At 38.3% G+C, this 27,464-nt stretch overlaps 1 protein-coding gene across 4 annotated transcripts; it reads left to right on the forward strand.

Moving 5' to 3' along the window:
• The first annotated feature begins 1,032 nt into the window (after window positions 1-1,032).
• Window positions 1,033-27,451, forward strand: POLE2 (DNA polymerase epsilon 2, accessory subunit). 4 transcript variants are annotated; one of them, XM_067736736.1, is made up of 19 exons: window positions 1,033-1,136; window positions 3,914-4,014; window positions 5,240-5,315; window positions 7,138-7,215; window positions 7,352-7,445; window positions 11,380-11,454; window positions 13,753-13,836; window positions 14,438-14,494; window positions 14,918-14,966; window positions 15,725-15,793; window positions 17,218-17,394; window positions 17,946-18,035; window positions 18,209-18,263; window positions 18,972-19,031; window positions 19,119-19,196; window positions 20,888-20,996; window positions 21,843-22,019; window positions 24,030-24,097; window positions 27,333-27,451. In XM_067736736.1, exons 1-19 carry the CDS (start codon window positions 1,069-1,071, stop codon window positions 27,349-27,351), a joined length of 1,584 nt encoding a protein of 527 aa, XP_067592837.1. In that variant the 5' UTR covers window positions 1,033-1,068; the 3' UTR covers window positions 27,352-27,451. The 4 variants fall into 4 exon arrangements, with proteins under 4 accessions (XP_067592837.1, XP_067592847.1, XP_067592857.1 ...); XM_067736756.1 differs by lacking the exon at window positions 1,033-1,136 and adding an exon at window positions 1,446-1,568; XM_067736746.1 differs by lacking the exon at window positions 24,030-24,097.
• Window positions 27,452-27,464: the final 13 nt, after the last annotated feature.

The raw sequence follows: 27,464 nt of genomic DNA on the forward strand, positions 1-27,464 counted from the left end.
TATTGGTTTTGGTCTGCTTTCAGTTTTGTTTACTTTTTTCTTTTCTGTTTTTGAATATGAAAAACATATACATTGACTGACAGAAGTCTCACTACAAAGAAAGGTCTCACTTCCATCTTTATCCCTTCCAGCCGTAAAGGTTAATCATTTTTTGGTGTGTCCAGTGTTACCTTTAAGAGGTTTTTTAAAATACAAATTCAAGTAAACAAATATGTATATATATTCTTATGTTCCCTCCTTTACCATATTTTGCTTTTTGTTGTTGTTGTTATCCGGATACCCTGGAGGTCACCGTGTATCCGTTCTTAGAAACCATCCTCACGTTTTATGAGACGGGGCGTTCACTTATAAGCACTCCACGGTTTTATTTAACTCACTGAAGCAACCGTTTTGAAGCTGGCACATTAACAGCTCACTTGCTGCAATCAGACCGAGTTCAAATCCTGGCTCCCTCACTTACTTACAGAACGTTTCATCTTGAGTGAGCCATCTACCATCTTTGTGTCTTACTCTCCTAATCTGTAAAATGAGGATGTTGAAAAAACAGCACACAACTCATTAGGCTTTAGGAGCAATACGTCAATTAATACGTTAAAACGCTTATGATAGTACATGGTGCATAGGAAGCCCGCAACTTAAATAAAAAGCGGGGTGGGTGAGAATGATGGTGATGTGTAGCAGCTTCGAGTGAATGTCGGGGAAAACCCTGTGGTGACACAAAGCATAAGGGCGCCGGGGTCCGGGAGGAGCTCGACCGGAGTCACGGAAGGTGGAGGGTAGCGATGGGAGTACTAAGTGGCCCAACGAAGCATTTGAGATAGGGAAGCACATTCCCAACCAGACACCAGGGAAAGACGCCCTCGCTCTTCAGTCTCCGAGCAACAGAGCAGTGCAGGGTCGTCTTCTTCTGCAGCCTAGTGGGTGCGGAACTGCAGCTTTCCAGGCGTGCGACACCGAAGTCTCCGCGCACTGAGGGAGGAGGAGCAGTGGCAGAGAGAACCGGCGCGTCTGGGGCGGGACCAGGACAGGGACGGGGCGGGGCCGTAGCCGTGGCGCCAAAAAGCGAACATGGCGCCGGAGCGGCTGCGGAGTAGGGCGCTTTCTGCCTTCAAGCTGCGCGGCTTGCTGCTCCGGGGGTGAGTTGGCTGGGCACCGAGCGGGACAGGAGGGGAGGGCCGGGCCGCCGGCCCTTGAAAGAGTTCTAAGAAGCAAGGGGGACCTGGCGATGCCTTAAGTTCCTCGACAGTCGCGTGGAGTCCCGGAAGGGATGAGGGTCTCCTCCTGCACGTACCAGACAGCCGCACAGGCGGCTGTCGGTGTCGCAGCAGCGATGTATTACCACTGTGTTTGGGCGCCCCTCAGCCAGCTTAGTCTCTGCCTCCGCTAATTGGGAATCCTAACAGCGCTGCTCACGTGGTTACGTAGACAGCGAACGAGAGACCTGGGAAAGCCCATTGCATGTCGGTAGCTGTCAGGTTATGTTGTACAACCTGTGGGCCTTGCTAGCCTTCCCAATTTTGGATCACGTATTATTCCCGAGAGAGAATTCCTGGAGAGTTAGGAAGTGGGTAATTTAAAGCATGTTCTTAAGTCTTCTGGGTTTTTTTGGTTTGTTTGTTTAGATTTCCTTTAGAACGTCTGTGCTTCTCTGGCCATATCCGTGTTTTCTGCGACTTGTAGAATGATCCTTTCCAAGATATTTCTCATTAAATCTGGTTTTTTTATATATAAAGAATACAGTATTTACATATGTAAATACCTGCTGGACGGGATACACTTCTCTGTACCATGTTTTGATTGCTCTTGTGTGTGTAGAGGTTTTTTTGTTTGTTTTTGTAATAAGCATCATGGGACTTTTACCTTACTTTTGGGTTAGTGGTGAACAAGTGCAAGAGTGGATAAGCTCTAGGAGACAGTAATAAATTTTGTTCAGTTGATTCCCCACATTTTGAAAATACGACCAATTGATCAGTTAATTTTTCTTTATTTTCACTTAGAATTTGACCTGATATTGAGCTGTCATTCATTAATTCAGTCAGAAATACACTGAAATCTGTTAGCTGCAAAGTACTGCTGGGGCAAGGGAGTAGGAGAGGGTAAGACAATGCGGAGGTTGGGGGACAGATAGTGTATTAATATTTATTGCTGCATAACGAATTACCCCCAAACTTAGAAGTTTAAAACAGCAGGCACTTATATTCTCACATTTTCTGTGGGTAAGGAATTCAGGTAGGCTTAGCTGGGTCCTTAGCTTCAGGGTGTCTCGCAAGGCTGCAGTCCGGATGGGGTCATCTCAGAGTCAGTTGGGCAGGATTTGCTTCCAAGTTCATTCAGTGATTGGCAGGATTCAGTTCATCCAAGATTGTTGGACTGAGGGCTTCAGTCCTTGCTGGCTGTTGGGCCTGCCCAGCATGGCAGCTTACCTCATCAAAGTTAGCAAGAGAGTCTGCTAGTAAATGGAAGTCACAGTCTTTTGTAACCTAAGCAAGAAAGTGACATCTTGCCGCTTCAAAATTTTTATTTTTAAAACTACAATATAGTAAAATATTCCATCGCTTTTGCTATATTCTATTGTTAGAAGCAAGTCACTAGGTCCAACGCACACTCAAGGGGAGGCGATTGCACAAGGATGTGAATACCAGGAGGTGTGGATTATTAGGGGTCATCTTACAAGTCTGTCTACCATGGATATTAAATAATTCACAATTATTTAATTTCAATTATGAAAAGGATCTGAGGAAGGAAGTGCTATGATAGCGTATAACCAGGTGTATAAACAGTTCTAGAGTCAAAGAAGGCTTCCTTAAAGAATGGTTGAAAAAAAAAAAGAATGGTTTGAGTTGAATGAGCAGGACTTGACTAGGTGAAGAGTGTGGGGGAAATGACCATATAAAGACCCTGAGACAGGAGAGCACCAGGAAAGCCAGAGACACTGGGTGAGACTAGTGAGATTTGGCGGAAGCCAGATCCTGTATGACTTTGGTCTATGCTAAGAGCTCTCCCAAGATTCACCTAATATGTGTGTGATTTTAAGGACTCAATCAGCAAGTATTTGTGGACCACCTTCAGTGTGCTTAGCACTCTGCCAAAGGATGACACAGTTCCCCTTCTCAAGGAGCATCATCTATAATAAATTGGAGGAATGTGACACCCACACATGAAACAATAAGCAACCCAAGATATAGAAGAGTTAGTGCCATGACTATAACAATAATATTGATGCAAAGTGTAAAGCTGTGGTCTAAAAATAAAGAATGGCATGGAATTAGCAAATTGTTTAAGTAGACAGTGTTCATTCTGAGTATTATTGGTATTTAAATCAGGAATTCGTGTGATTTTTAAAAAAATTTTCAGCTTTATTGATTTTTGAGGGGTGAGAGGGATTCATGTGATTTTAGTGAGTGTTATTACTTCTATGACTATATTCGAATGTCAAAGTTTTTTCTAGCCTAATTTTTTTCTTATTTTACAGTTGAAAACTGATGAAGTTACTGGAACTTAAGCAAATGCATTATCAAATTAATAAATATGTATTTAAGTGTCTGTTATGTTCAGAACATTGAAGCAGACTGAGTTTATTAATGTCAGGTAATAAATAGTACAAGGCTAATGTGATACAGCAGATCTAAGGTATCTATAAGTGAGATTTTTTAAACAATTTCAGAAGGAAGGGGAGATTGCAGCAGGTAGAGCTGGTCTAGGAAGGCTTCCTAGAAGAAGGATGTGATTTGGGGCTTTAAGAACAATTACGTTGGCAGGGGATAGGAGGAAGAATTTGTTCAGAAAGCACAGGAAAGGAGAGTACTGCTTGCAGGGAGGAGTGAGTGGATCTTAATTTCAATGCTAGATTGATGAGTGTTTGCTAGATTTTGGCATAAAACTTTTAGCCTTAATTACCAATCTCTCTTATCAGTGAAGCTATTAAGTACCTCACAGAAGCTCTTCAGTCTATCAACGAAGTAGAGCTTGAAGATGCACTGGAAAAGATCATTGATGCAGTTGAAAAGCAGCCCTGTAAGTAACATTTTCTGACAGCTCTTAAATTGTTCATATAGTTCTACATCCTCAGTTAGATTTATAGATTTAATTTGAAGTTGAGGATTCAGTATTGAATGTCCCGGTGGTATGAGACATACCCTTGGTAGCTCTTCTTGCCAAGGAGTAACCTCTAGTTCTGTTGGAACCTTGGGGCATTCCCAGAGACTCTTTTACAGTTCTTCCCCTTTGTGAATTCCCCTCTGATTCCTTTATGGTCACTTTTTTCTCTCTGCCTATTACTTTGTCTTACTTAAGTTAGGTACTCTTAAATGTTTGAGGGGAAAAAAAAAGTAAGCAAGAATAACTTTCCCTTCCTGCTTCAGCCTTTCTTAAGGGATCTTTTTGTTAAATACTTAGCCTTTTACCATAAGCATGGGCCTACAAAAGAGAAGTGCTCTTCTAGAAAAAAATGTCCAGTTTCTAGAGCACTGAAGGAGAGAAGTGGGTGTGGCTTGCTCTGATACGTTGTTTCTAAAGGCAGAATTTTAAATATACCTTTGCTTTAAAAATTTCCTTACAGTCGGAAATTTAGAAAATGATTACATTTAGAAAATCAGTGTACATTAATTTAAGATGGTACGTGGTATTTTGCCTGAGAACATACCACAGTGGTTAAGGGCACCCAGTATGGAATCAGGCTCGCGTTTGTACTGCTCTCTACTCCTTCCAGTTATGTTGGTGATCTGGTTATTTGACCTCTTGGAGCTGCACTTTCCCCATCTGTAAGACATGGCTTATGAACAGCAGTCTTATAGGACATCTATCTAATAATGCTTGTGAACCACTGAGCGTGGTGCCACACGTTTACTAAGGGCTTAATGAGTGGTGGCTGTTATTGTTACTACTATTACTATCATACCTACTGAAACACAGCAGTTGTGATGCAAAGTTATACTAATGTAACCATATTAAACCTAGGAGCTTACAGAAGCATTTGTATACCTGAATGTATATTATTTAACATTATTTAGAAAATTAAGGCATTTGACTGTGTATTAAGGTATTGTAAGTGTATTTGAGTGTGGAATATTAAGGTATTTGAAATACGGCTTTTGTGCTAACACTTTTTTCCTCCTAAAATCTATGTAATGAGCATCTTGGGGTTAGTGTTTGCAGATTATTTTCAGGAAAAAAGCTGTGTGTGGAAAGAACTAATTTTTATGCCTGTTTTTAAAATTTAACTTTGAACTTCTCTTTTCAGTGTCATCAAACATGATTGAACGGTCCGTAGTGGAAGCAGCAGTCCAGGAGTGCAGTCAGTCAGTAGATGAAACTGTGTATGTGGAAAAATTCACCTTTTCCCCATGTTGGAAGTGTTGTTGAGTGGTTATTTTAAATTATTTTCTTGGGGAAATACTCAGTGGTCACCTTTCTACAGTGGTTATTTCTTAGTTGTTTTTTTTTTTAAGTGATAGCTTACATTATAAACCTCAATATTAAATGACTCATCTTTACTATTTTTATCCTAGAATTTGAGATTTCAGTGTTGCTTGTACCATGACAAACTTTTGCCACTTACCCAACTGATTTGATTTAATATTCTATATGCTGCATGTGGATTGAACTGATTATTCAGAGGTATAATTTACTTTTTTTCTTAGGAAAGTGCCGAGTCCTGAAAGTTCAGTGACTTAACTTGGGTCACATGGTGAATGGCAAAGGAGGGTAGAACCTCAGCTTTAGGACTTTTTACCCTGTCTCATGCTGTTAGAGCTTAGGAATTTATGTTGCAGTAATTTTTCTGGGTTTTATCTCCCTGAGATAAACCTCTTTCCTTTCCTCCTTTGAATATGATACTTCTTTCCAAATTCACAGGGTTTAACTGAAAGGAAAACATCTGGGAAAATGGATAGAGATAGTCTTAACTTTGACAGTTTTTTCCTATTTGGGGCAATGGAGATAATTGAAAGGAGTCATTACTCATTTTGGTTAGTAGTTTTAATCTTTTTCCGGTCAGAACTTATTAGAGCTGCTAAAAAATAGAGAAATTGAGGTATTTAAATTTTATCCTTGCCAACTCATTGTTTAAGATACTGGAGTACTTGCTCCTAAAGCCATCAATAGAAATTCAAAACGATTATATCAAAGTGTAAGGATTATAATCCTAAAATAGGCATTAAAGTTACCCGTTGTTTCTGTCAAGCTATTCATATGCTACAGTCAGCCAATATAGAGGTTGAGTAGGGACTGAGTGGTAATTGATCTTTGCAACTCCAATTGTCAGAAAGGCATTATATCATAGCACAAGGGAGAGGCTCTCATTTTTATAGATGAATAAGTAGCACGGTAAGTTAAATAACTTTCCAAGATTGACCCATTAGAAAATCATGGAGCTGTGTCTAGAAGCAGGCTTACTTCAAGTTCACTGGTTCTCTGCTACTCTGTACTAGGTGCTACCAACAGACTAGCATGACATTTTTTTGTCTGTTTTCATTTTGGGAAATAGATATAATTTTAGGGAAGATTCTTTAGGTTGTAATATTTATGCAATAGTGCTATGAATTTTTTTTAACCTCGTTCAAACATGATTATGATATTAAAAGTATCTGAAGGTAAATTATTTTATGAATTATCCTTCTCTAACGCTATAGGTGTCAAGGATATGGGCAGAATTTGGGGGGTTCTTCTGTCTTACATCTTTTCCTGGGTCACTTTTGCATGATATTTTGGATTAAAAAATTGTTTAATACCTTTTAATAATTAATATTAAAAGGTATTAAACCTTCTAATGAATAATACCTAATTCTAATGAATAATACCTAATGAATAATATTGTAGCTTATGAAAATAGTAGAGATTTCTTTAAGATGTGACTATATTATATGTAAATGTTCTTTTTCAACAGATAACATTCTTAATTAGAAGTTGATTAAATTTTTTGTTAGCTTGACAGTAGTGGCAGTGCTTTCTCATCTCTGAGAGGAAAATGCACAGGCTAAAAACTTTACCCCCATATTATTTTTGACACTATAAGAAATTGTGTACGTGATCTGTGAAAAGTATGTGTATATGACATAAGGTTATAATGCAAGTTTTCATGTTCACTTGGAATACTTATGTTTTAGTAAATCAGGTCTGTTTTTGTGGGTTGTTTTTCAGAGAACATATTTTCAATATCATAGGAGCATTTGATATCCCACGCCTTGTGTACAATTCAGAAAGAAAAAAATTTCTTCCGTAAGTATGCCATCTATTGATGTTAAGCTAATTTCAAATGTACATTTTTTTTTGGAAGGTATATAGTCTCCTGTTTCATTTTTCATCTACCTTTGTGTATTATGATAGTCATAAATAGGCATTCCTTTTTTCCTAGTTTATTTATGACCAACCACCCTGCACCAAATTTATTTGGAACAGCAAGAGATAAAGCAGAGCTGTTTCGTGAACGATACACAATTTTGCACCAGGTAAGTCGGAGGGGGAAAAAGAGACTGTTTCAGCTTAGGTAAGACTCAGGGATAATTAAAGGATGGACTTTTGTACTTTAACAATCATGATGATGATAAAAATAGTAGCTAACATTTTTTAAATGCTTTTGATAGGCCAGGCATTGTTTATCACTTTACAGACATTACCTCATTTGACCATCATAACATCAATGTATGTATAAATGCTGTTATTCCCATTTTACAGATGGGGAAAACTGAGACCTGGAGAAGTTTAGTCACTAGCCCAGAGGTTACATCTAGTAAGTAGGGACAGGATTTGTATCCAGTCAGTCTGACTCTGGAGCCCAACCTTTGCCTCCTGTACTATACTACTTTCAAGCAACTTATAGTCTATGAAGTTAAAGACATCTGCATAAATAAAATATGAAGTAGAATTTTATACATGCTATGGAAGAAATGTAATACAAAGAGAATGCTTTCTATAGAAAAATCAGAGAAGGCTTCAAGGAAATGTTGGCATTTGACATGGGCCTTGATTGCTCTGATCTTGTGGAAATGGGGAGAAGGTGGTGAACAGTGTGAACAAAGACAGAGCAAGAGGAAAAAGTGGACTCCATGCAGGAAATGATGAGCAATCAGCCTTCTTTGTGTGGAGAGGAAGGCTTGTGAAGAGGAGTAGCATAGGATAAGTTTGGAAAGTCAAGTGGCAACTAAGTCATGGGATTGCCTTGGATGCCACTCTTCGGAGTTGGACTCTGTTCTCTTGGTACAAGGAGCCTTAAAATACCAGAGCAACTCACTTACAGCAGTTCTCTGAGGACTTTCTCTCTCAGCTGATTTTGGGATGAATTAGAGTATGAGAGAAGACTTACAGGAATCTGTGGTATTAGTCCTGGAATAAATGATAGCCTGAATGAAGGAAGGTAAGGGGAGCAGAAAGAGGGGACAGTCCTGGCAGTGGAAGCCATAGCTCATGGTGACTGATTGGACATGAAAGAGAAGGGAGAGAGTGAAGACTGAAAGATGATTAGGGTTTTGAGCCTGAGAGAGTGGACAGGTAGAATAACGGTAATTAGGTAATATATAAACAAACAGGAAAAACAGAATGGGGAAGACGATGGCAGGTTCTGTTTCAAACATTTGAATTAAGGTTGCCAGTAGGATATCAGGTGAGATGTACATCTGGAGCTAAAGAAAGAGATCTGGGTAGAGAGAGATTTAGGAGGCATCTGCCTAGAGTAATAGATGGGACTGCAGGGATGAGCCCCTGAGAGATGATGGAAAAGGGAATGATAGAGTTTGGGGGCTAGGCCAGGGTGGTGTTATATAGCAGAAGCACAGGGAGGTTTCAATGAGGACAGGGTCGTCAGCAGGAGTAAGCACTGAACAAACGTTGAGGAGAATGAGCACTGAGGATGTCTTTTCTCTTCTGCCTCCATCGCCTACATAATGTTGCCAGGTTAATCTTCCAGAAGTTTAGCGCTGATCACGCCATGATTTTGCTCACAAGTCTTTCAAGGAAGTTTACCACCTACTGGATTAAATACAGATCTTCTGGGACTTCCCTGGTGGTCCAGTGGCTAAGACTCCACGCTCCAAATGCAGGGGCCCTGGGTTTGATCCCTGGTCAGGGAACTAGATCCCACATGCTGCAACTAAGAGTTCGCATGCCACAACTAAAAGATCGTGGATGCCACAACTAAAGATCCTGCATGCCACAACTAAGACCCAGAGCAGCCAAATAAATAAATATTTTTTAAAAATACAAATCTTCCTGTCACACGTTTTTGGCCTAATCTGTACTTTTCCCTCTGAAAAGTAGAGGAGCCAAAACTGAAACATGGAAATATTGTGTCTGTTTCTTCCACTTCTTCTGTGACTTTGCTTATACTATTCACTCTCTTGATGCTCTTCCCTCTTATCTCTGCTCTTGAAACCCTCCTAATTCTGGAAGGGCCTTCTCAGATTCCTCCTCTTTTCTGAAGCCCTTCTTGATCTGCAGTTGGATGCAGTCTCTTCCTGCTTTCTAAATTTTTTAAATTAATTAATTAAATTATTTATTTATTTATTTTGGTTGCATCGGGTCTCAGTTGCGGCACACGGGATCTTCATTGCGGCATGTGGACTTCTTAGTTGTGGTGTGCATGTGGGATCTAGTTCCCCAACCAGTGATCGAACCCGGGCCCCCCCTGTATTGGGAGCGTGGAGTTTTACCCACTGGACCACCAGGGAAGTCCTCTTCCTGCTTTCAACCCACTGACTACTCAGTGGGTCTCCTGCTACACTTACTAGGGCTGGCCCTGCCTTGCATTTGGGGGGTGTGTCCCTGTTGTCAGACTGCACACTCCTTGTTTATTTCCTCTGCCACCTTTGGCGTAGTGCTTTTCACAGAGAAGATGCTCAGTAAATACCACTTTCTTTTTAAAAATTAGGTGTTAAAGCCTACGATATTATTTGGGGGTATCACTAAACCCTCCCGAGCCTCATTAAAAGGGTTGAATTTTAGTCCATGCATATTTTTATTGCAATTATCTTCCTGAAAGCAAATCTGATTTTATCATCCTACTTCAAAATTGTTGTTTTCCATTGTCTATAAGACAGACTTCTTGGTTTGGCATACAAAGTCTGTATTGTTGGGACTCTTTTATTAGAGTTTACAAAAACTCAGACGGCTAAAACAGAAAAAGGAACTTCTTGGCTTGTGGAGAAGTCTGGAGGTCCAGCTGTGTCAAGCATGGCTGGATCAAGGTGCTTGCACAATGTCATGAGGCATCTACCTCTTTCCATCTCCCAGCAATTTTAAAAAATGGATCTTACTTTCAAACAAGTTCTTCCTATGAGGTGACCGAGATGGCCACTCACTAGTAGCCTTGGAAACTCTTAGAGAGTTCTTCTTTTCCAATAGTTCTAGCAGCTGTCTCCTATTGGCCAGGCTTCAAGCACTTGCTCAACCCTGAAACAATCATTGGCCAAGGGGGTGGAGTACTTAGATTTGCTAGGCCTTGGTGGTCTGTCTGGAGGGGGAAGGGCACCAACCCTACCTAAACTATGTGGACCACAGTGGGAGGGACATTTTCCCAAATAGAGGCTCCAACCCATCTCTTGCATTGTCGCACGTGCTGCCTTGTGCACTACATGATCCACCTGACCTAAGCTTCACATCACTTCCTGAATACTCCTTTACTCTTTTTTTTTTTTAAATTATTTATTTATGGCTGTGTTGGGTCTTGGTTTCTGTGCAAGCGCTTTCTCTAGTTGTGGCAAGCGGGGGCCACTCTTCATCGCGGTGCGCGGGCCCCTCCCTATCGTGGCCTCTCTTGTTGCGGAGCACAGGCTCCAGACGCGCAGGCTCAGTAATTGTGGCTCACGGGCCCAGTTGCTCCGCAGCATGTGGGATCTTCCCAGACCAGGGCTCGAACCCGTGTCCCCTGCATTGGCAGGCAGATTCTCAACCACTGTGCCACCAGGGAAGCCCCTCCTTTACTCTTAATAACTCTTTCTTGTGACACATCCCTTCCTCTGCCTGAAATGCCTTGTCTCAGCCTCCTTTTGTTTCTTACTAGCAAAGTCTTTTTTATCATTTAGGATCTCGTTAAATGGCCCCTTCTGCTCAGGGTCCTTTGTTGTGTTGTGACCTGTTGACACTTCCTTCTCACTGACCCCTGTGCTCTGAGGTTGACACCTTGGTTTGTTGTCTTCATATCCTCAGCCCAGAGTGCACTACTGCCAGGTACACAATAGACCTTTTTTTAAAAAAAAGTCTTAAAATGATTTTTTAAGCAAATTACATTTCTAGCTATTTGTACATTAAACTATGTAGATTTTCAAATTTGTTGAGAATAAATAATAGTAACGTTAGTTTAAGGACAGTGCTTTGTCAGGGCACTATTTTAATGAATCTTAGTTGTAAATGTTTGCCTCAGTAAATCATGTGAATCTTTCTTTTTTCTAGAGGACCCACAGACATGAATTATTTACTCCTCCAGTGATAGGTTCTCACCCTGATGAAAGCGGAAGCAAATTCCAGGTTAGAACGTTATCCTAGTTATTTAGGGGGTATATGTATACAAGTTTAATATTTATTGCTTAATTCTAACTTATTGAAGTTTGCATGAAAATTAACCACTGATAACAGTTTAACTAGCTAACTGACCTGTGCATGCCCACTGTTGGTAAAGTCCATGTCCTGTGTGCTGGGTCTCTGGCCACCAAGACAGAACCCTCGTCCTCCTGGTCCATTTGCTGGATGATACACTGGCTTTCAGACCAACCCTCAGCACTACCCTTCCTGCCCTCACTCATACTCTGAAATCCTGCTCCTTGCCCAGCCCAGCCCTCTGGTGACCCCCATACACTTGTTCAGCTCAGACATGCTATATCAGTTGGAGTGAAAATTTTACTGAAGGCACTAAGGAAACCACATTTATAGAATGCATGAGAGAGCACAGACAGGTCACAGGGTTGTCTGGGGAGAGGAAGAATGTTTTCTGCTGTGTGTGCTCTTTCCACTGTAATACTTAAGAAAGTGGTTACCAAACAGCACCATCACTTTTGTTCCAGCAACACACCTGGTCACCGTCAGTCCATCTGTGGCTTTTTTCCCCCTCCAGCACACAGAGCCCTGCTGGGGGATAGTCCTTAGCTCCTTCTGGCTGGGACCCACCGTTTCTGTGGTGTTCCAAATAGCTTCTGAAGAGGCCCAGCCTCTGCTAAGGTTCATTCAGTCCTCTACCATGTTAGACCAGAATTCATGGTGATGAGCAGTCTGATAGATACTAAAACGATAATACTAGATAATGCTTAAATTAATGTTTGATGGCAGCACCATAAGGAGAAAACATTTATAGAGTTTGATAGTTTCTGCTTTTAACTTTTGTTGGAGAAAAAAATTGTATTAAGTTTTGGAAATTGACATTATTTATATTTCTCTACAAATGACTGCCGATGTGTTTTCTTGAATATATTAGGTTTCCTATGGCAACTCAGATACCCACAACCCAGAGCATTATTTCACCTCTCCTCTTTGCCAAAGTAACTTTAGGGCTTAGCTAAATAATTTATTGTTCTTGTTATCTTGCCAAGCTGTTTAATTCTGTATCCCTGCTGGTATATTATCTATTTAAACCACCATCTATAGTCCCTATATGGCATTCTTCCTTTGCAAACTGCAAATATGGTGTCCTCATGAATACTTTGTTACAGCTTTTACTCCTGTGTTGCTTTAATTGATTGATTGCAAATTGCAATATTTTTCCCAGTCTGTAAGTTGTCTTTTTATTCTCTTAACAGTCTTTTTGAAGTACGTAAGTTCTTAATTTTGTTAAAGTCCAACTTATCAATTTTCCTTTTATGGCTCATATTTTTGGTATTGTTTCTAAGAAATCTTTACCTAAGACAGTTTTTAGAATACATGTCTTATATATCTTTTCTTCAGATTTATCCCTGTTTCATTTTTTAAAACTGTTTAAAATGAACGTTGTATTCCTGTGTTGCTTGAGGTTCATGTTTTTAAAGAGGAACTTCAATATCATATGTTAACAGTGATTATTATGGGATGATGTGATCATGTCCTTTAAGTTGTTTGGTAAATTGTTGTATATATACTATCGATATCTCTACCCATTAAAAAGAATGAAGTGTATCTATATATAGTTAAATGGAACAATGTTTAAGATATATTAAACTTAAAAAGTTAAGTTGAAGAATAATACAAATAATATGATTTCATCTTTGCAATAAAACAAACTGTATGGCTATGTGTTTATAAATTATATATGTGTGTATTAACATATACTTAGGATTATATGTATAGAAAAGGGTCAGAAAGGATTTTTTAAAAATAATGCCGCAATTATTACTACCTTTAACTTTCTGATAAAAAATAAGGATCAGATTGAGAAATGTAAATAATGACAGCCTTTCAAAATACTAAATAAAAATAGAATATAACTTTTTAAATAGCCCACTAGTTTTCAGGTACTGAAGAGGTACTGACCAAATAAATAAAATTTATATTCTTTTTTTACATTTTAAAGATAAATATACTTATTATTATTCAAAATAATATGGTATGAAACTTCAGTCATTGGTTGGGGCCTGTGTTGATATGGTGTTTCTTTAGGCACAATTCTTCCAAGCCATCATCAGTTAATATTTTAGCTTTTTGTAGGATAAAATTATATTTTCTAAATTTTATTTGACTTTCTACCGTAAAATAGTTGTAAAATACTAAAATGTGCACTCAAAATTTACTTACTTGTAAAAAGATTAGTTCCTTAAAAGAACATATTTTCAGTCCTTAAGAATTTATTTTGTTTTACTTTAGCTTAAGACAGTAGAAACCCTATTGGGCAGTACAACCAAGATCGGAGATGTGATTATTCTTGGAATGATAACCCAGTTAAAAGAGGTAAGTTGAACTTGATAAGCATCCAACTTTTATTTTCAGCCTTCAGATTAATGAAATGTCAGTTACATACAGGATTTTTACAGAGGGCATGGGAGCGTGTTCTTCATTGAAAGTGGCTACCTCAGTCACCAAATAACCTTTCCTTTTGCATTTGGTTTCCTGAGTAGACATCAGGAAGGAGTGTCTTATACAGGCCACCAGTTTGCATAGCCTGAAATTAGTCCCCCAGTGACCTCTGGTTGAACAGAGAGTACTGGGTTTCTAAACAATCAAAGCTGCAAACCATAGCCTGCTCCCTGGGAGTTGTTGTTGGCTCTCCGAGGCCCCTCTTACGGCAGCCAGAGAGTATCCCTCCTGTCATCTCTTGGTTGGCAGTGGTCATTGTCTAGGTACCTATGAAGACTCCGAGTCTCAATTAATTGATTAGTTTGTGGTCACCAGACTAGTAAATGGAAAAGCCTAGACTAGGAGTTACTGATTTTTTAAAAATCCACTGTACTGTCTACTATATTCTGTTGTCAAAATTGTCAGTATTTTAATTCTTTTGTCATAGTATTCATCTTTACATAAATGTGGACATACTTCTTTTAATTTTTTTTAGGGAAAATTTTTTCTGGAAGATCCTACAGGAACAGTACAACTGGATCTTAGTAAAGCTATATCCTTCACTTTTATTTTTTTAAATCTGTGTTATGTGAGTTGGGGAAATTGATCATATATTATTCTCACATTTACCTATTTGGGTTCTTAGTGTAACTTCCATACGGTGGTGTAGGAATCTGGAGACATAATCCTAACCAGAGACAAAAAGCCTGTAATTCCCCCTTATTTGGAGAATCGAGACAAATCACTGAGGAAGTTTATAACATGCTAAGAATGGTCTATACTGTCAGTATTAGATCTTAGAAGCAGATATGGGGATATTTAAACCTAAAGTTTTTTAAGCTATGATCTATTCAGAGTATTAAATGTGAAGTGTTTGAATTTATTATTTGGAAGTCCTGTTGAGCCCAAAATGTATGTTGACTTTATCACCACCTCAAGCATAGAAGTAGAATTATTTTCCTCAATTATTGTGTACCAGTTCCATAGCGGTTTATACACAGAGTCATGCTTTGTCTTAGCAGAGGGTAAGTCAGTATACTTTTTTCCCTCTCCCCCTCATCATTCTACCGTAAAACCCTTTCTACAATGGTTAAAATATGTTAACATGATGTAACTCGGGACAACACTGATTATGAGAGCATACTTTTGACAACATTAAATAACTCTCAGACTCATGGGAGAGGGGTTTGTTTCTGGAGTGATGAAAATATTCTGAAATTAGTGGTGATGGTTGTACAACTTGTGAATATACTAAAAACCACTGAAGTATACACTCTTAAAGGGTTGTATGATATATGAATTATATCTCAATGAAGTTGAAAAAACAGATTGTACATAGAGTCATAAAATGAGACATTTTAAAATCTGTGTACCTTATGAGTCTGTCCTCTAACATGTATTGTGAAATAAAAAAAGGGAAAAGTTTTATTTCTAAATCTGTTAGTATTTCATGAATTTTTTGTTTTATAGAACTGAGACTGTCTGGAATTCCCTGACGGTCCAGTGGTTAGGACTTCGCTCTTTCACTGCCATGGCCCCGGGTTCAGTCCTTGGTCAGGGAACTAAGATCCAGCAAGCCGCATGGTGTGGCCAAAAAAAAAAAGAGACAGTCTCTGAACCTGACGCTGTTTTGTAGCGCAGTGGGATTGATAAATTCTGTTGTTAGTCGACAGGGGATGAGATGATGGCCTAGCGTTACTGCTTTGTGTTCCATAGTTTTGTCCTTTCAAACAAGAAGGAGAATTGGACAAATGAAAGTGATTTGTTACTTATCTTTTTTCAGGTTGGTTTGAAGATCAGGTGTTTCATGTCAATGCCTTTGGATTTCCACCCACTGAACCCTCTAGTACTACTAGGTATAAAAATGTTTGACTTTAACTCTATAGGAATTTTATAATACTGGCAGTAATGAACGTAAGATAGTATATCATATCTCAGTTATTACAAGTCCTCAGGCTTTGTGTCAGAAGGCGATGAGCAATGGAAAATGAGAGTTAAAGACTGGGCTTTATATGAAACTGAAAACCTCAGGTTGACTCCAGATTGATTGCAATAGCATCGCTGTACTTTGGCTTTAATGGAAAGACTTCCAGTCTATCGGTCTTATTTATCTATAGGATTGATGAGAAGTTCAACTGAGATAAGATATAGGAAAACACTTAGACGAATATAATTCCCATGTTAATAGAAAGTTCTTATTTTTGTATTTTACTGAGTGAAAGTTACAAGAGGCAGATTATATAGTTCTTTAATATATGCAAAATCATTATTAGAGTGGTTCCAAAAGGGCCTTCTCTGAGAGGAGTGAGTTCCCTGTCACTCAAGGTATTTGAGCAGAGGCTGAATAATGGTGTAGAAGTTGAAGCTGGTGGCCTGTGGGTTGAATGTAGTCTATAGAAATTTCTTTTTTCCCCTTTGAGGTGTTAAAACACATTTTGAATTAGTTTGCAATATTTAAAAATTAGGAGATTTCTCATAATGGTCTAGATTTCTGAGTTCTCTTGAACAATCAGATCTAGCCATACTTTGTACCTGAATTCTCACCTGGAACATCTATACGGCAGTGATTGCCCACTTTGGGCAGGGTTATGTGTGTGCTCCCTCACTCACACCTAGTCAGCCTCAGCTGGCCGCTGCTTTGATATTTAGTATTACCTTCCTGGAGCCTGTAAGCATCTGAGGGAATTAAATCTTGAGATTCCATGATGATGGTGATGATTTCAAGAAGAAGTATGAGGATTAAGATTTTAGGCCCAGTATGCCTGTATAAATCAGGTGCCAAGGCCACATTTGCTGGCTGGGAGCCACTGGCAGGCAGCTTTTGCTGTGCATCTTCTCTTCCTGTTGAAGTACATAATCTGGGGGAAAGTGCTGCTCACACCACAGAGACTACAAGCCCTCAAGCCATCTCACTTTTGTTTTGTTTTGTTTTGTTCTGTTTTTTTGCGGTACGCGGGCGTCTCACTGTTGTGGCCTCTCCCGTTGCGGAGCACAGGCTCCGGACGACGCGCAGGCTCAGCGGCCATGGCTCATGGACCCAGCTGCTCTGTGGCATGTGGGATCTTCCTGGACCGGGGCACGAACCCATGTCCCCTGCATCGGCAGGCGGACTCTCAACCACTGCGCCACCAGGGAAGCCCCAAATAATACATTTTCATGGTCCAATTTACATTGATGGGACAATTACCTCATTAGATAGAAGCTAAATTTGTAGAATATCAGAAAAATATCTCCAACAGAATATAGGATAGAAGGTAATAATTGTGTTATAATTACCTAGGGCATACTATGGAAATATTAATTTTTTTGGAGGGCCTTCTAATACATCTGTGAAGACTTCTGCAAAACTAAAACAACTAGAGGATGAGAATAAAGATGCCATGTTTGTGTTTATATCTGATGTTTGGTTGGACCAAGTAGAAGTATTGGAAAAACTTCACACCATGTTTTCTGGTAGGTGTCATTTTTTTCTATTCTTTTTTGAACTCTAATTATAATTCATGCCTTAAAACTAAATTCTTAGAAAATATATATATCTTTTTGAGTAGTCTAGTTTGTAAAAGACATTGATTCAGTGGTGAAATATTTTAAATGAATTCATCTTAAAGACTTACATTTTTACATTTGAAAAATAACTGTGTGTGTGTGTCTATCTGTGTATTCATGATAAATGAGAATTTGTCCTAAGAATAGTACAAGAGTGGAGGACAGCTTAGGCTTTGGAATTTGACAGAACTGGGTTTAAGCTGCAGCCTAATACCTTGGGCAGGTTACTTAATCTCTCTCTCAGTTTACAGGGATGTTGTGAGGATTAATCAAGCCATTGCAGGGCCTGGCACAAAATAATTGCTCAGTAAATGGGCACTATTATTACTATTTTTTATAATAATGTTATTAAGGTATTATTTTTAAAATAGTATGGTTTTATTATTTAAAAACTCATGGTTAAAAGATTTTAATATGATTTCTACACTCCATATGTTCATTTCTTCTTTCATTTTTAGGTTATTCACCAGCACCTCCAACCTGCTTTATTCTGTGTGGCAATTTTTCATCTGTACCCTATGGAAAAAATCAGGTTCAAGCTTTGAAAGGTATTGAGGATCTGTTTAATAAGTGTTTCTACATTTGTATAAACTAAATTGATAAGAAATAATCTATAATATTTTAATTTCATTCAAAATAGGTAGAGTTCTAGCTAATAAAATAAAATTTGATTTATGTATATCATATGCAAATTAAATTCAATATCCCTTTAAAATTTTAGATTCCCTAAAGACTTTGGCAGATATAATATGTGAATACCCAAATATTCACCAAAGGTAATGATTTCTATATTTTTTATTTAAAGTGTTATTTAAGAAACACAAAAAATGAATCCTAAGTTAAGAAATGGATGGAAGAAAAAGTTGAGAAAATTAGTACAGTTAAGAGATAAAATTAACCTTCTATCATGATAATGTATGTTACACTCTAGTAGAGATTTATAATGAAAAGTATTAAAAGGATGAGTGATAATTTCCACCATATTCCAAATTTCTTGGTGACATTACTCTAAAGGTCTAGAGCTACACTCTTCAATATGATAGTCACTGGCTATGTGCATCTCTTTAAATTTAAACTATTTAAGGGAATTCCCTGGCAGTCCAGTGGTTAGGACTCAGTGCTTTCACTGCAGGCGAGTGGGGGTGGGGTGTAGTGACTGGGTTCCATCCCTGGTCGGGGAACTAAAACAATCCCATAAGCTGCAGGGCGTGGCCAAAAATAAAATAAATAAAAATAAAATTCAGTCACTCTGGCCACAGTTCAAGCACTCAATAATTGGCCAGTACAGGTCTAGAACATTTCTATCATTGCAAAAAGATCTATTGGACAGTATTGGTCTGGAGCCTTTTAGTAGTTCACTTATTAAAATGCATGAAATTTAATTTTTAAAACTTTGTAATTTAATTAAAGGCAATAATTTGGTTTTGGACTATGGGATAGTGGTGCAATATTTTTAGAATGAATTATGTTGAATTTTGCTACAGTAGTCGATTTGTGTTTGTACCTGGTCCAGCGGATCCTGGATTTGGTTCCATCTTACCAAGGTAAGTTTTATTCAGATATTTGCAACAGTAAAGAAAATTCTGTAAAATTTAAAAATGTATACTATATCACATAAATTGTTTTTATAGGCCACCATTTGCTGAAAGCATCACTAATGAATTCAGACAAAGAGTACCATTTTCAGTTTTTACTACTAATCCTTGCAGGTAAATATTAGTATTTTTGTGTTGTGGTTTTTTCCTTTCATTTAACAATTAACCTATTTCTTGGGAATTCCCTGGTGGGCCAGTGGCTAGGACTCTGCGCTTCCACAGCAGGGGGCGTGGGTGCGATCCCTGGTTGGGGAACTAAGATCTCGCATGCCATAGGTGGCGTGGCCAAAAAAATACAAAAACAAAAAGTGGGAAAAAAATTAACCTGTTTCTTAAAATTTGTCTCTGAATTTTGATTGTTATGGGATAAAAATGAAAAAATTTCTTTCTATTTTAGGTTTCTCAAAACTTTAAAAATGTTTTAACTGTATTTAAATAATTCACTAACACTGAATTTAGAAGCTTAAATAATGGAGGGAGATTTAAAAATAGATATTCCAATTACACATCCTTTAAGAAAAGTTACAATGGAAAACTGAAAGGATTACACATTTACTGTATGTGCTACTCACTGTGACCATAGGCTCTTACTGAGGGAATGCCCTCAGTCATTGTTTCTCCTCTCTTTTCTACCTACATTCACTCCTTCAGTGACCTTTCCAGTCCAAGGGCTTTAATTACCCTCTGTGTATTGACAATTCCCACATTGATATCTCCAGCTCAAACCTTCTACCAGATTCCACACTTACGTATCTGGCTGCGTACTCATCATCTCCCCTTGGATGTCTAATAGACAACTTCAGATTGAACTTCTGATCTTCTTCCCTCGTCAGTCCCCAACCCTGTTCCATAGCTTTACTCATCGTAGTTCCTGACGCCTTTATCCTTCCAGTCGTTCAGACCAACCTTTGGGATTCTTCCTCACATGCAAGCTTTTAGGAAGTCCTTCAAAAATTTGAAGAAGGACTTCAAAATATATCCAGAATCTGGCCACCTCTCTATACCTCCCCCTCTACAACCCTCTACCATCTTCTTTAGCCTTGATCACTGTAACAGCCTCCTCATTGTTCTCTAGCTTCTACCCCTGCTCCTCTGTAGTCTGTCCTTAACAATGTCAGAGTGATCCTTTAAACTGTAAGGCATGTCACATCCACCCTACTGATTCAGAAAGATGGGCCCCTCATGTTATTCCGTAACAGCCCATATCCTTTGCAATGGTAGTCATGGCCTGCATGATCTGGCCCCCAGTTTCCTCCGTGATTTCCTCTCCGACTTTCTTCTCCTCCTCATTTATTCCAGCCACTCCAGCTCCTTTTGTTCTTCAAATGTGCCAGGCATGTTTCATCTTAGGGCCTCTGCTCTGCCTGTTCCCTCTGCCTACAGTGTTCTTCCCCTGAATGTCTGCTTGACTCTCTCACCTCCTTCAAGTCTGTGCTCAGATCAAACTTCATTATGAGCCCTACCTGTTCCAATACTCCTATTTACTACTCCAGCCTTCTAGACTTTCCCTTCCCCTAAATGATTCCTGTTAGCCTTTTTCTTTTTGCCATACACTTAATCATCTTCCAACATACTGTGTAATTATTGTATCTGTTGTTTATTCTCATTCCTAGAATAGCGCCAGACACATATTAAGAGCTCAATAAATTACTGTCAAATGAATGGTTGAATAGATTCTGGTTGCATTTTTTCTGTGGTGAACAATGGGAAGTGGGAATGGCTTTGTACTATAAAACATCTTGCCTTTAAAGTTACCTCATATTTTGTTCTGAGGAAGTCACATTCAACTACTGTTTTTATTTCAGAATTCAGTATTGTACACAAGAAATTATTGTCTTTCGTGAAGACTTAGTGAATAAAATGTGCAGAAACTGTGTCCGTTTTCCCAGTAGCAATTTGGATATTCCTAATCATGTAAGTTGTGTCTTCTTTATTAAGGTGTCTTAATTACACGTGGATTTATATAAAATTTTGTTAAGCCACTTAATCACTTGCCCTTTTGTTGTTTTTATTTATAGTTCAAAATAATTTCAGCACACTTTTGTCAGTAAGGTAATTTTTGTTCCTAAATCAGTGTTTCTCAATTTTCTTACTGACGTATCCCCTAATGGGCAGAAGAAAGCCCCGAAGTAGCAGGAAATTTCTTTGGAGGTTCCTGTTTTGCCTTTAGAACTCATAAATCTTACATTGTACTTCAATATATATACATTTGTTTAAATAAAATGTTTATGTTTATCATGTTTATTAAGTATTTCCTATGATTTGCCCACATCAGGAGGATGTGTAGTGTTTATCTTGTAGCTTCAAGATTCCCAGTTGTCAATCACTGGTTACATGTACCCTCATTTGGAAGTATGGAAATAGATCATACAGAGCATTTTTAGTATGTATTTTATAACATTTAAAGTGTATGTAGGCTAAGTATATATTCTTGGCATTGCTCAAGCTGTGAAATTATTTTTAGATGAACAAAATTAGTAAATTAGTTTATTATACAGCTAAAAATACAATTGCTCCAAAATGACTATTTGGGGGAGTAGTTTTTATGGTGTTGAATGAAAACTCATAAATTTCTCCTAAAATACAGGGTAGTTGATTTCATTTTATATCAGTTTTCCCAAGGTTTTGTAATTCAGTTTTCCCAACTGTTTCTCAAATTTTCTAAGTCACTTTGGTAATTACTATTTAATTTGAAATTCTTTGTTGCTCTTTTAGCTTTTGCAAATGCACTGAAGTTTGTTTTGTGTCATTCTTTTGTAGTTTGTAAAGACTATCTTATCCCAAGGACACCTGACTCCTCTCCCTCTTTATGTCTGCCCGGTGTATTGGGCGTATGACTATGCTCTGAGAGTGTACCCTGTGCCTGACCTACTTGTCATCGCAGACAAATACGATCCTTTTACTTTGACCAATACCGAATGCCTCTGCATAAACCCTGTAAGAACGTAGTTAACGTTATGTAGTCATAATTTGTCAAGATTAGACTGTTACTTCTTTAAATTTAAAATATATGTTTAATCAATTACTGTTGGAGTAAAACTATACTATAAATGAAACAACTGAATTAATTTGGTATAAACAGAAAGTTCTTAAACTTTCAAAAGAGTATGTGACTATAAAGTAACGTGACTTTTTTCTTAAAAATGCACCAAAGCTTATAAATCCAGATGAGTATTTTCCCCTTCAAAGTAACTTGCCTTGAGATTCCTTGGAATTCCTTTCTGGAAATTACTTTCAGAGCATGTATTCCGTTCCCTTTAAACATGTTAATGGTACTTGTCCTTTGAGGAGGATTTTTTGTTGTTGTTGTTGTTGTTGTTGTTGGAAATTGTCCAAGTCCCAAAAATCTAACACTGATAAATGTGGAAATTCCTACTGGGACACAGTTTAATATTTCATTTTTATGCAGAACCTTGAAATTGCTTCAGAATCTTCAAGTTGCTTCTGAATTTCTATAAAAGTATGATTGACTTTTTGAACTTGGGGACTAAATGCTGCATAATGTTGCTTTTTATGTCAAATATCTTCACTAGTGATTTTTTTTTTTTTTTTTTTTTTTTTTTGCGGTACGTGGGCCTCTCACTGTTGTGGCCTCTCCCGTTGTGGAGTACAGGCTCCGGACGCGCAGGCTCAGCGGCCACAGCTCACGGGCCCAGCCCGTGGCATGTGGGATCTTCCCGGACTGGGGCATGAACCCGTGTCCCCTGCATCGGCAGGCGGACTCTCAACCACTGCGCCACCAGGGAAGCCCTTCACTAGTGATTTTTAATCTGTATGTTTCCTTGATTCTTGTGAATTTAAAACTTTAGTACTTTTTTATTTCATCTAGATCATTTCTAGAAACATCATCCCTTACTGCTTTTCTCACACACACATTTATTTTGTCTGGCTTCTGCAACCACAGAACTATTGACATTTTAGACCAGATAATTCTGTTTGGGGGCACCATCCTGTGCATTGCAGGGTGTTTAGCAGCATCCCTGACCTCCATCCACTAGATGCCTGTAGCAGCCCCCAGTTGTAACTATCAAAAATGTCCTTAGATACTTGCCAAATGTCTCCTAGGAGACAAAAATTGTCCCTGGTTGGGAACTACTGCTCTAAGGATGAGCACAGTCAGCTGATTTGGTTTCATTGTTTGAAATTTGTGGCCCTAATTTTTGTAGAATCTTTATTCACATTTCAATATTCTTGTCACAATGAGGCTATTTCCTTATTTAAATTGAACTCTGGGCATTCTCGTATAGTTAACGCTCTATTTGAAACCACTTTATTTCTGAATTTTTCCACTTTTTCATACTGTAAATGAGTAAACAACCAGTTCCTACACCATCATTATATCTTTTTAACCTTATTTATACCTTTTGGGCAAGCCCAAAACTTGGTTTTGACATTGCTTCATCCTTTCTTGATACTTATTCCCATTAATGAATGCCTGCAATGGGCCAGACATTGAACTAGTTCCAGGGACACAAAGACTGAAAAGACAGAGTCTGCTCAGTAACTTTAGAGTTTAGTAATGGACAGACAATTGTATGTGTGACTACTGCTCAGTTGTTTTGGGGGCACAATGGCAGGGCATCAAACCCAGATTTTTACTGGGGAGAGGGGCAGGAAAGGCTTCTCGAACATGATGTTCGAGTGTCTTATATGCTTATTTAGCATCACCCAGTACTGTTTATTCCTTATACTAAGTAGAACCCCTCCTAAGCATTTCTAGTCACATGTTAGCATAACTGTTCTAGTCAACTTGACTTTTTGCTTCAAGTGGAGATATTTTATAGTAATATTTTTTCTCTATAAAGAGCATACAAAAATTTGTCTCATTACTTCATAGTCACATCTTGTAACTTTATTTTTAAGTTAGGAGCAAGGAGTTTGATTTAAAAAATAGGGATTCTTTGTTAAAAGTTGAGTATTCACTTATGGGCATTTTTCTCTCCAAAGGGCTCTTTTCCAAGAAGTGGATTTTCATTCAAAGTTTTTTATCCTTCCAGTAAGATAGTAGAAGATAGGTAAGTGTGCCCTCAGAAACAGCAAGAAACAGCTGTCTCTTGGTGTAATACTGCTAAAATTCAGATGTTCTGTAGGTGTGCTGAAGTTTTTAAAAGTCTACAGTAGCTCACTGGAAATGTTCTAGGCTGAACTTACTGCGTTCATGCGGGGAGACACAGAATTGTATGTACTTGATGGCAGTTTGTGTGAAATAGACCAAGAACTGTTTTCTGAGGGAAATCTCAGACTGGCTGTGGAGGTGGGCTAGCTTTTTTACAGGCAGCCTCCTGATGATGTTATTATTCCAGGAGGTAAGCCTTGCCGTCCACATGGTTGGTTCTCAAAACCTAGGTAATCTGCCTTAAATTGGCAGCAAAGAATTGCAGGGGAGCTGGGTTGAGTGTGGTGATGGTGAGAGGTTGGAGTTGGGGGGAGGTCTTGGGGGAAAAAGAATAATCACCTGGTAGGTAGTGATTTTCAGAGGGTGTCCTGTAGACCACGTGCATCAGAATCCTCTGGGGTCCTTGTTAAAAATGTTAAGTTCCAGGATCCCACCCCAAACTTATCAAATGTCTCTCTCCAGTTGTAGGGCCCAGAAATCTGCATTTTTAACAGTTTCCCTTAGATTCAGGCATCCTAACGTGTGATTTCTTGGTTAATTATATTTTGTTTCCCACCTCCAGTTAAGAACAGTAACCAAATACCTCCAGGTTCTCAGAGAATATAATCTTGAACACCCAACCCAATTGTCTTCTTTTTACTTTTTGTAATTAACATCTTTATTTAAATAAAAACACAAGTACATGATAAAATTTTCAAATAATGCTTAAAAGTATAAAATTGAAAAGGAAAAAGTAGCTCCGTTTCCTAACCCTGAAACCATGATTAACAGCTTCTTATATATATTTCTTGAAAAAAAATTTCTGCATTATTTTTGCTGCTCAGTATTCATGGAGGATTAAAGTCCGTTCACTTTGGGATATTCTAAATTTTATTCTTGGATTCACGCATTTGACGTGTATTTGAATCTTACTGTATTCCAGGCACTGCTTAGTTTTTGGAATATAACCAGACAGATACCCTTGTAAAAGTCACTGAGGCGCTTCCCTGGTGGCACAGTGGTTGAGAGTCCGCCTGCCAATGCAGGGGATGCGGGTTCGTGCCCCGGTCCGGGAAGATCCCACATGCCACGGAGCGGCTGGGCCCGTGAGCCATGGCCGCTGAGCCTGCGCGTCCAGAGCCTGTGCTCCGCAACGGGAGAGGCCACAACAGTGAGAGGCCCACGTACCGCAAAAAAAAAAAAAAAGGTCACTGATATTCTAGCCTCTATTCCATAAGCTGAACATGTGTTTGACTTCACCTAGCCCACAATGAATCTTCAAACAAATTTGCTTTTGACTTGGAATGCCTTTAGGTAAAGGCAACGCTCTTACCAGTCTCAACCACTCGCTGTTGTTGACAGTGATTTTGTGACCCCAGGATTAGGTCACCTCTGGAGCATATTTGTCCACCTTTTTAAAATTTTTTTCTTGGCCACGTCATTCAGCTTGTAGGATCTTAGTTCCCCAACCAGGGATTGAACCCGGGCCCTCGGCAGTGAAAGCGCAGAGTCCTAACCACTGGACCACCAGGGAATTCCCTATTTTGTCCGTCTTTAGATTGACTTTTACTGAACTGAGATTTGGTATAAATTCACAGACATCTAAAACATTCTGCTATGAAAACCAATAGTGGGCACTTTCAACAGATCTCAGGACAAGAGAAATCTGTGTCTGTCCCAAGCAACTGTTTATTTTCATCTTGGGGAGACTGTAAATCTACTAATAGACTCCCTTTGTGTTAGCTGCCAGGAAGCACAGCCAAACATGCAGCCCACCTCTACAGCAGCAGAGGCATTACTAGCATAAATGTTGGCTGTGGCTCTGGCTTCCTCTTCTTTTCTGATCTGTATTTTTCTCTTACCTGAATTTCCCGATTTCCTTACTTTTATCTTTTTATTATATTTATCTTGGCAAACCAGTTAATATTCTTTTTTTAATGAGTTGGGAGATAAACAAATAAACCACAATAGGAAATAAACCGATTTATTATGATAGCACAAGACACTTGTTACATTTCTTGTACTGCTCCCTGATTGCCATGCAGAATTGTTAACCTAAGTACAGTGCTTCTGAGCACTGTATACAGACTTCTATGACAGTTCTAACACACTGTTTTAGTCACTTATGTGCCTGGCCCTCTTAAAAGTTTCTAGAACAGTCCTTGACTTGCTGTTGACATTCACTGTTGAGTTGAAATAGTTGGTCCCTTTATCATCTGTGGAGTCAGATGCTGAAAACCCTTGACATAATTTCCAAACTATAATTTAGTAGTGATAATTTGAAGAAGTTTTTCATTGCTGGATCGAATAAGTTGATGTGTTTTTTTTGGTTTTTTCTTTTTTGAGAGAAAAATTTTTCATGATATAGTGAAATAGTTTGGTTTTACTGCTATTTAGTTTCTCCTAAAAAGAATTTTTTTCTTAGAATATTTGTGAAATCATATTGTAGAGTTAACCACAGAAATGTAGCCAAAGTAAATAAGGTTTAACCCTGTTTCAACATGTGCTCTCAAATACAGTTGTTTTATTTAAAAACACAATGTTGGTGATGTAGGGGAGAAACACCCATTCTCACACAGAGTTGGTCAGAAAAAAAAATGGTAAAAACTTTTTCTTAAGACCTCAACTGCATATATCAGCAATTCCATTTCTAGGAATTTATCCTACAGGTATACTTGGGTTTATGCATAAAATTGGGTACAGCTGTTTTCATTGTAGTTTTTATAAAATTGCAAAACAAATAGCTTAAATGTGTATCTATTTAAAAGTTATTCGGAACTTTTCTAATTTATATTAAATTTCAAAGCCATAGAGGAAGGGATTAGTTAAAAATTATAAATATGTGTTTATTACTAATTGAAAAAAAGGGGTAGAATATTGTTCATTGTATTCTACCACTTGTGTGTTTTTAAAGCATTTACCCCCACACACATGCTTGTATATGATTAGACAATCTTTATAAGGATATACTGTTGCTTTTGGAGAGCAGAAATAGAGTGTGAGACAGACTTATTTTTCACTGTGTCCCCTTTTGAATTTGGAACAATATGCATGTATTGACCTATTTTTAAAATTAACTAAAACTAAATATTAAGAAATGTACAATAACTTAGGTTTCCAAAATGTTTAATTTTATGAATATTTTCTTCTTTCAGCAAACTCCAAGGGTTTTGAGATCCTTAAAGACCATCTGAAGAAACAGAATTCATCAATTTTCTGCTTAATTTTATGTAATTTTGATATTGTTACAATAAAATTATGGTAAACTTTAGGATGTTCTGCTTAAA

This window comes from Pseudorca crassidens, chromosome 1, assembly GCF_039906515.1.
Source record: "Pseudorca crassidens isolate mPseCra1 chromosome 1, mPseCra1.hap1, whole genome shotgun sequence".
Lineage (NCBI taxonomy): Eukaryota > Metazoa > Chordata > Mammalia > Artiodactyla > Delphinidae > Pseudorca > Pseudorca crassidens.

Coding starts and splice junctions, on each gene's coding strand:
- POLE2 (XM_067736736.1), top strand. CDS start 1,069: ATGGCGCCGGAGCGGCTGCGGAGTAGGGCGCTTTCTGCCTTCAAGCTG. Junction 18,036..18,208: donor TCAGGTTCAAGCTTTGAAAG/GTATTGAGGATC, acceptor TTAAAATTTTAG/ATTCCCTAAAGACTTTGGCA. Junction 22,020..24,029: donor AATGCCTCTGCATAAACCCT/GTAAGAACGTAG, acceptor TTCTCTCCAAAG/GGCTCTTTTCCAAGAAGTGG.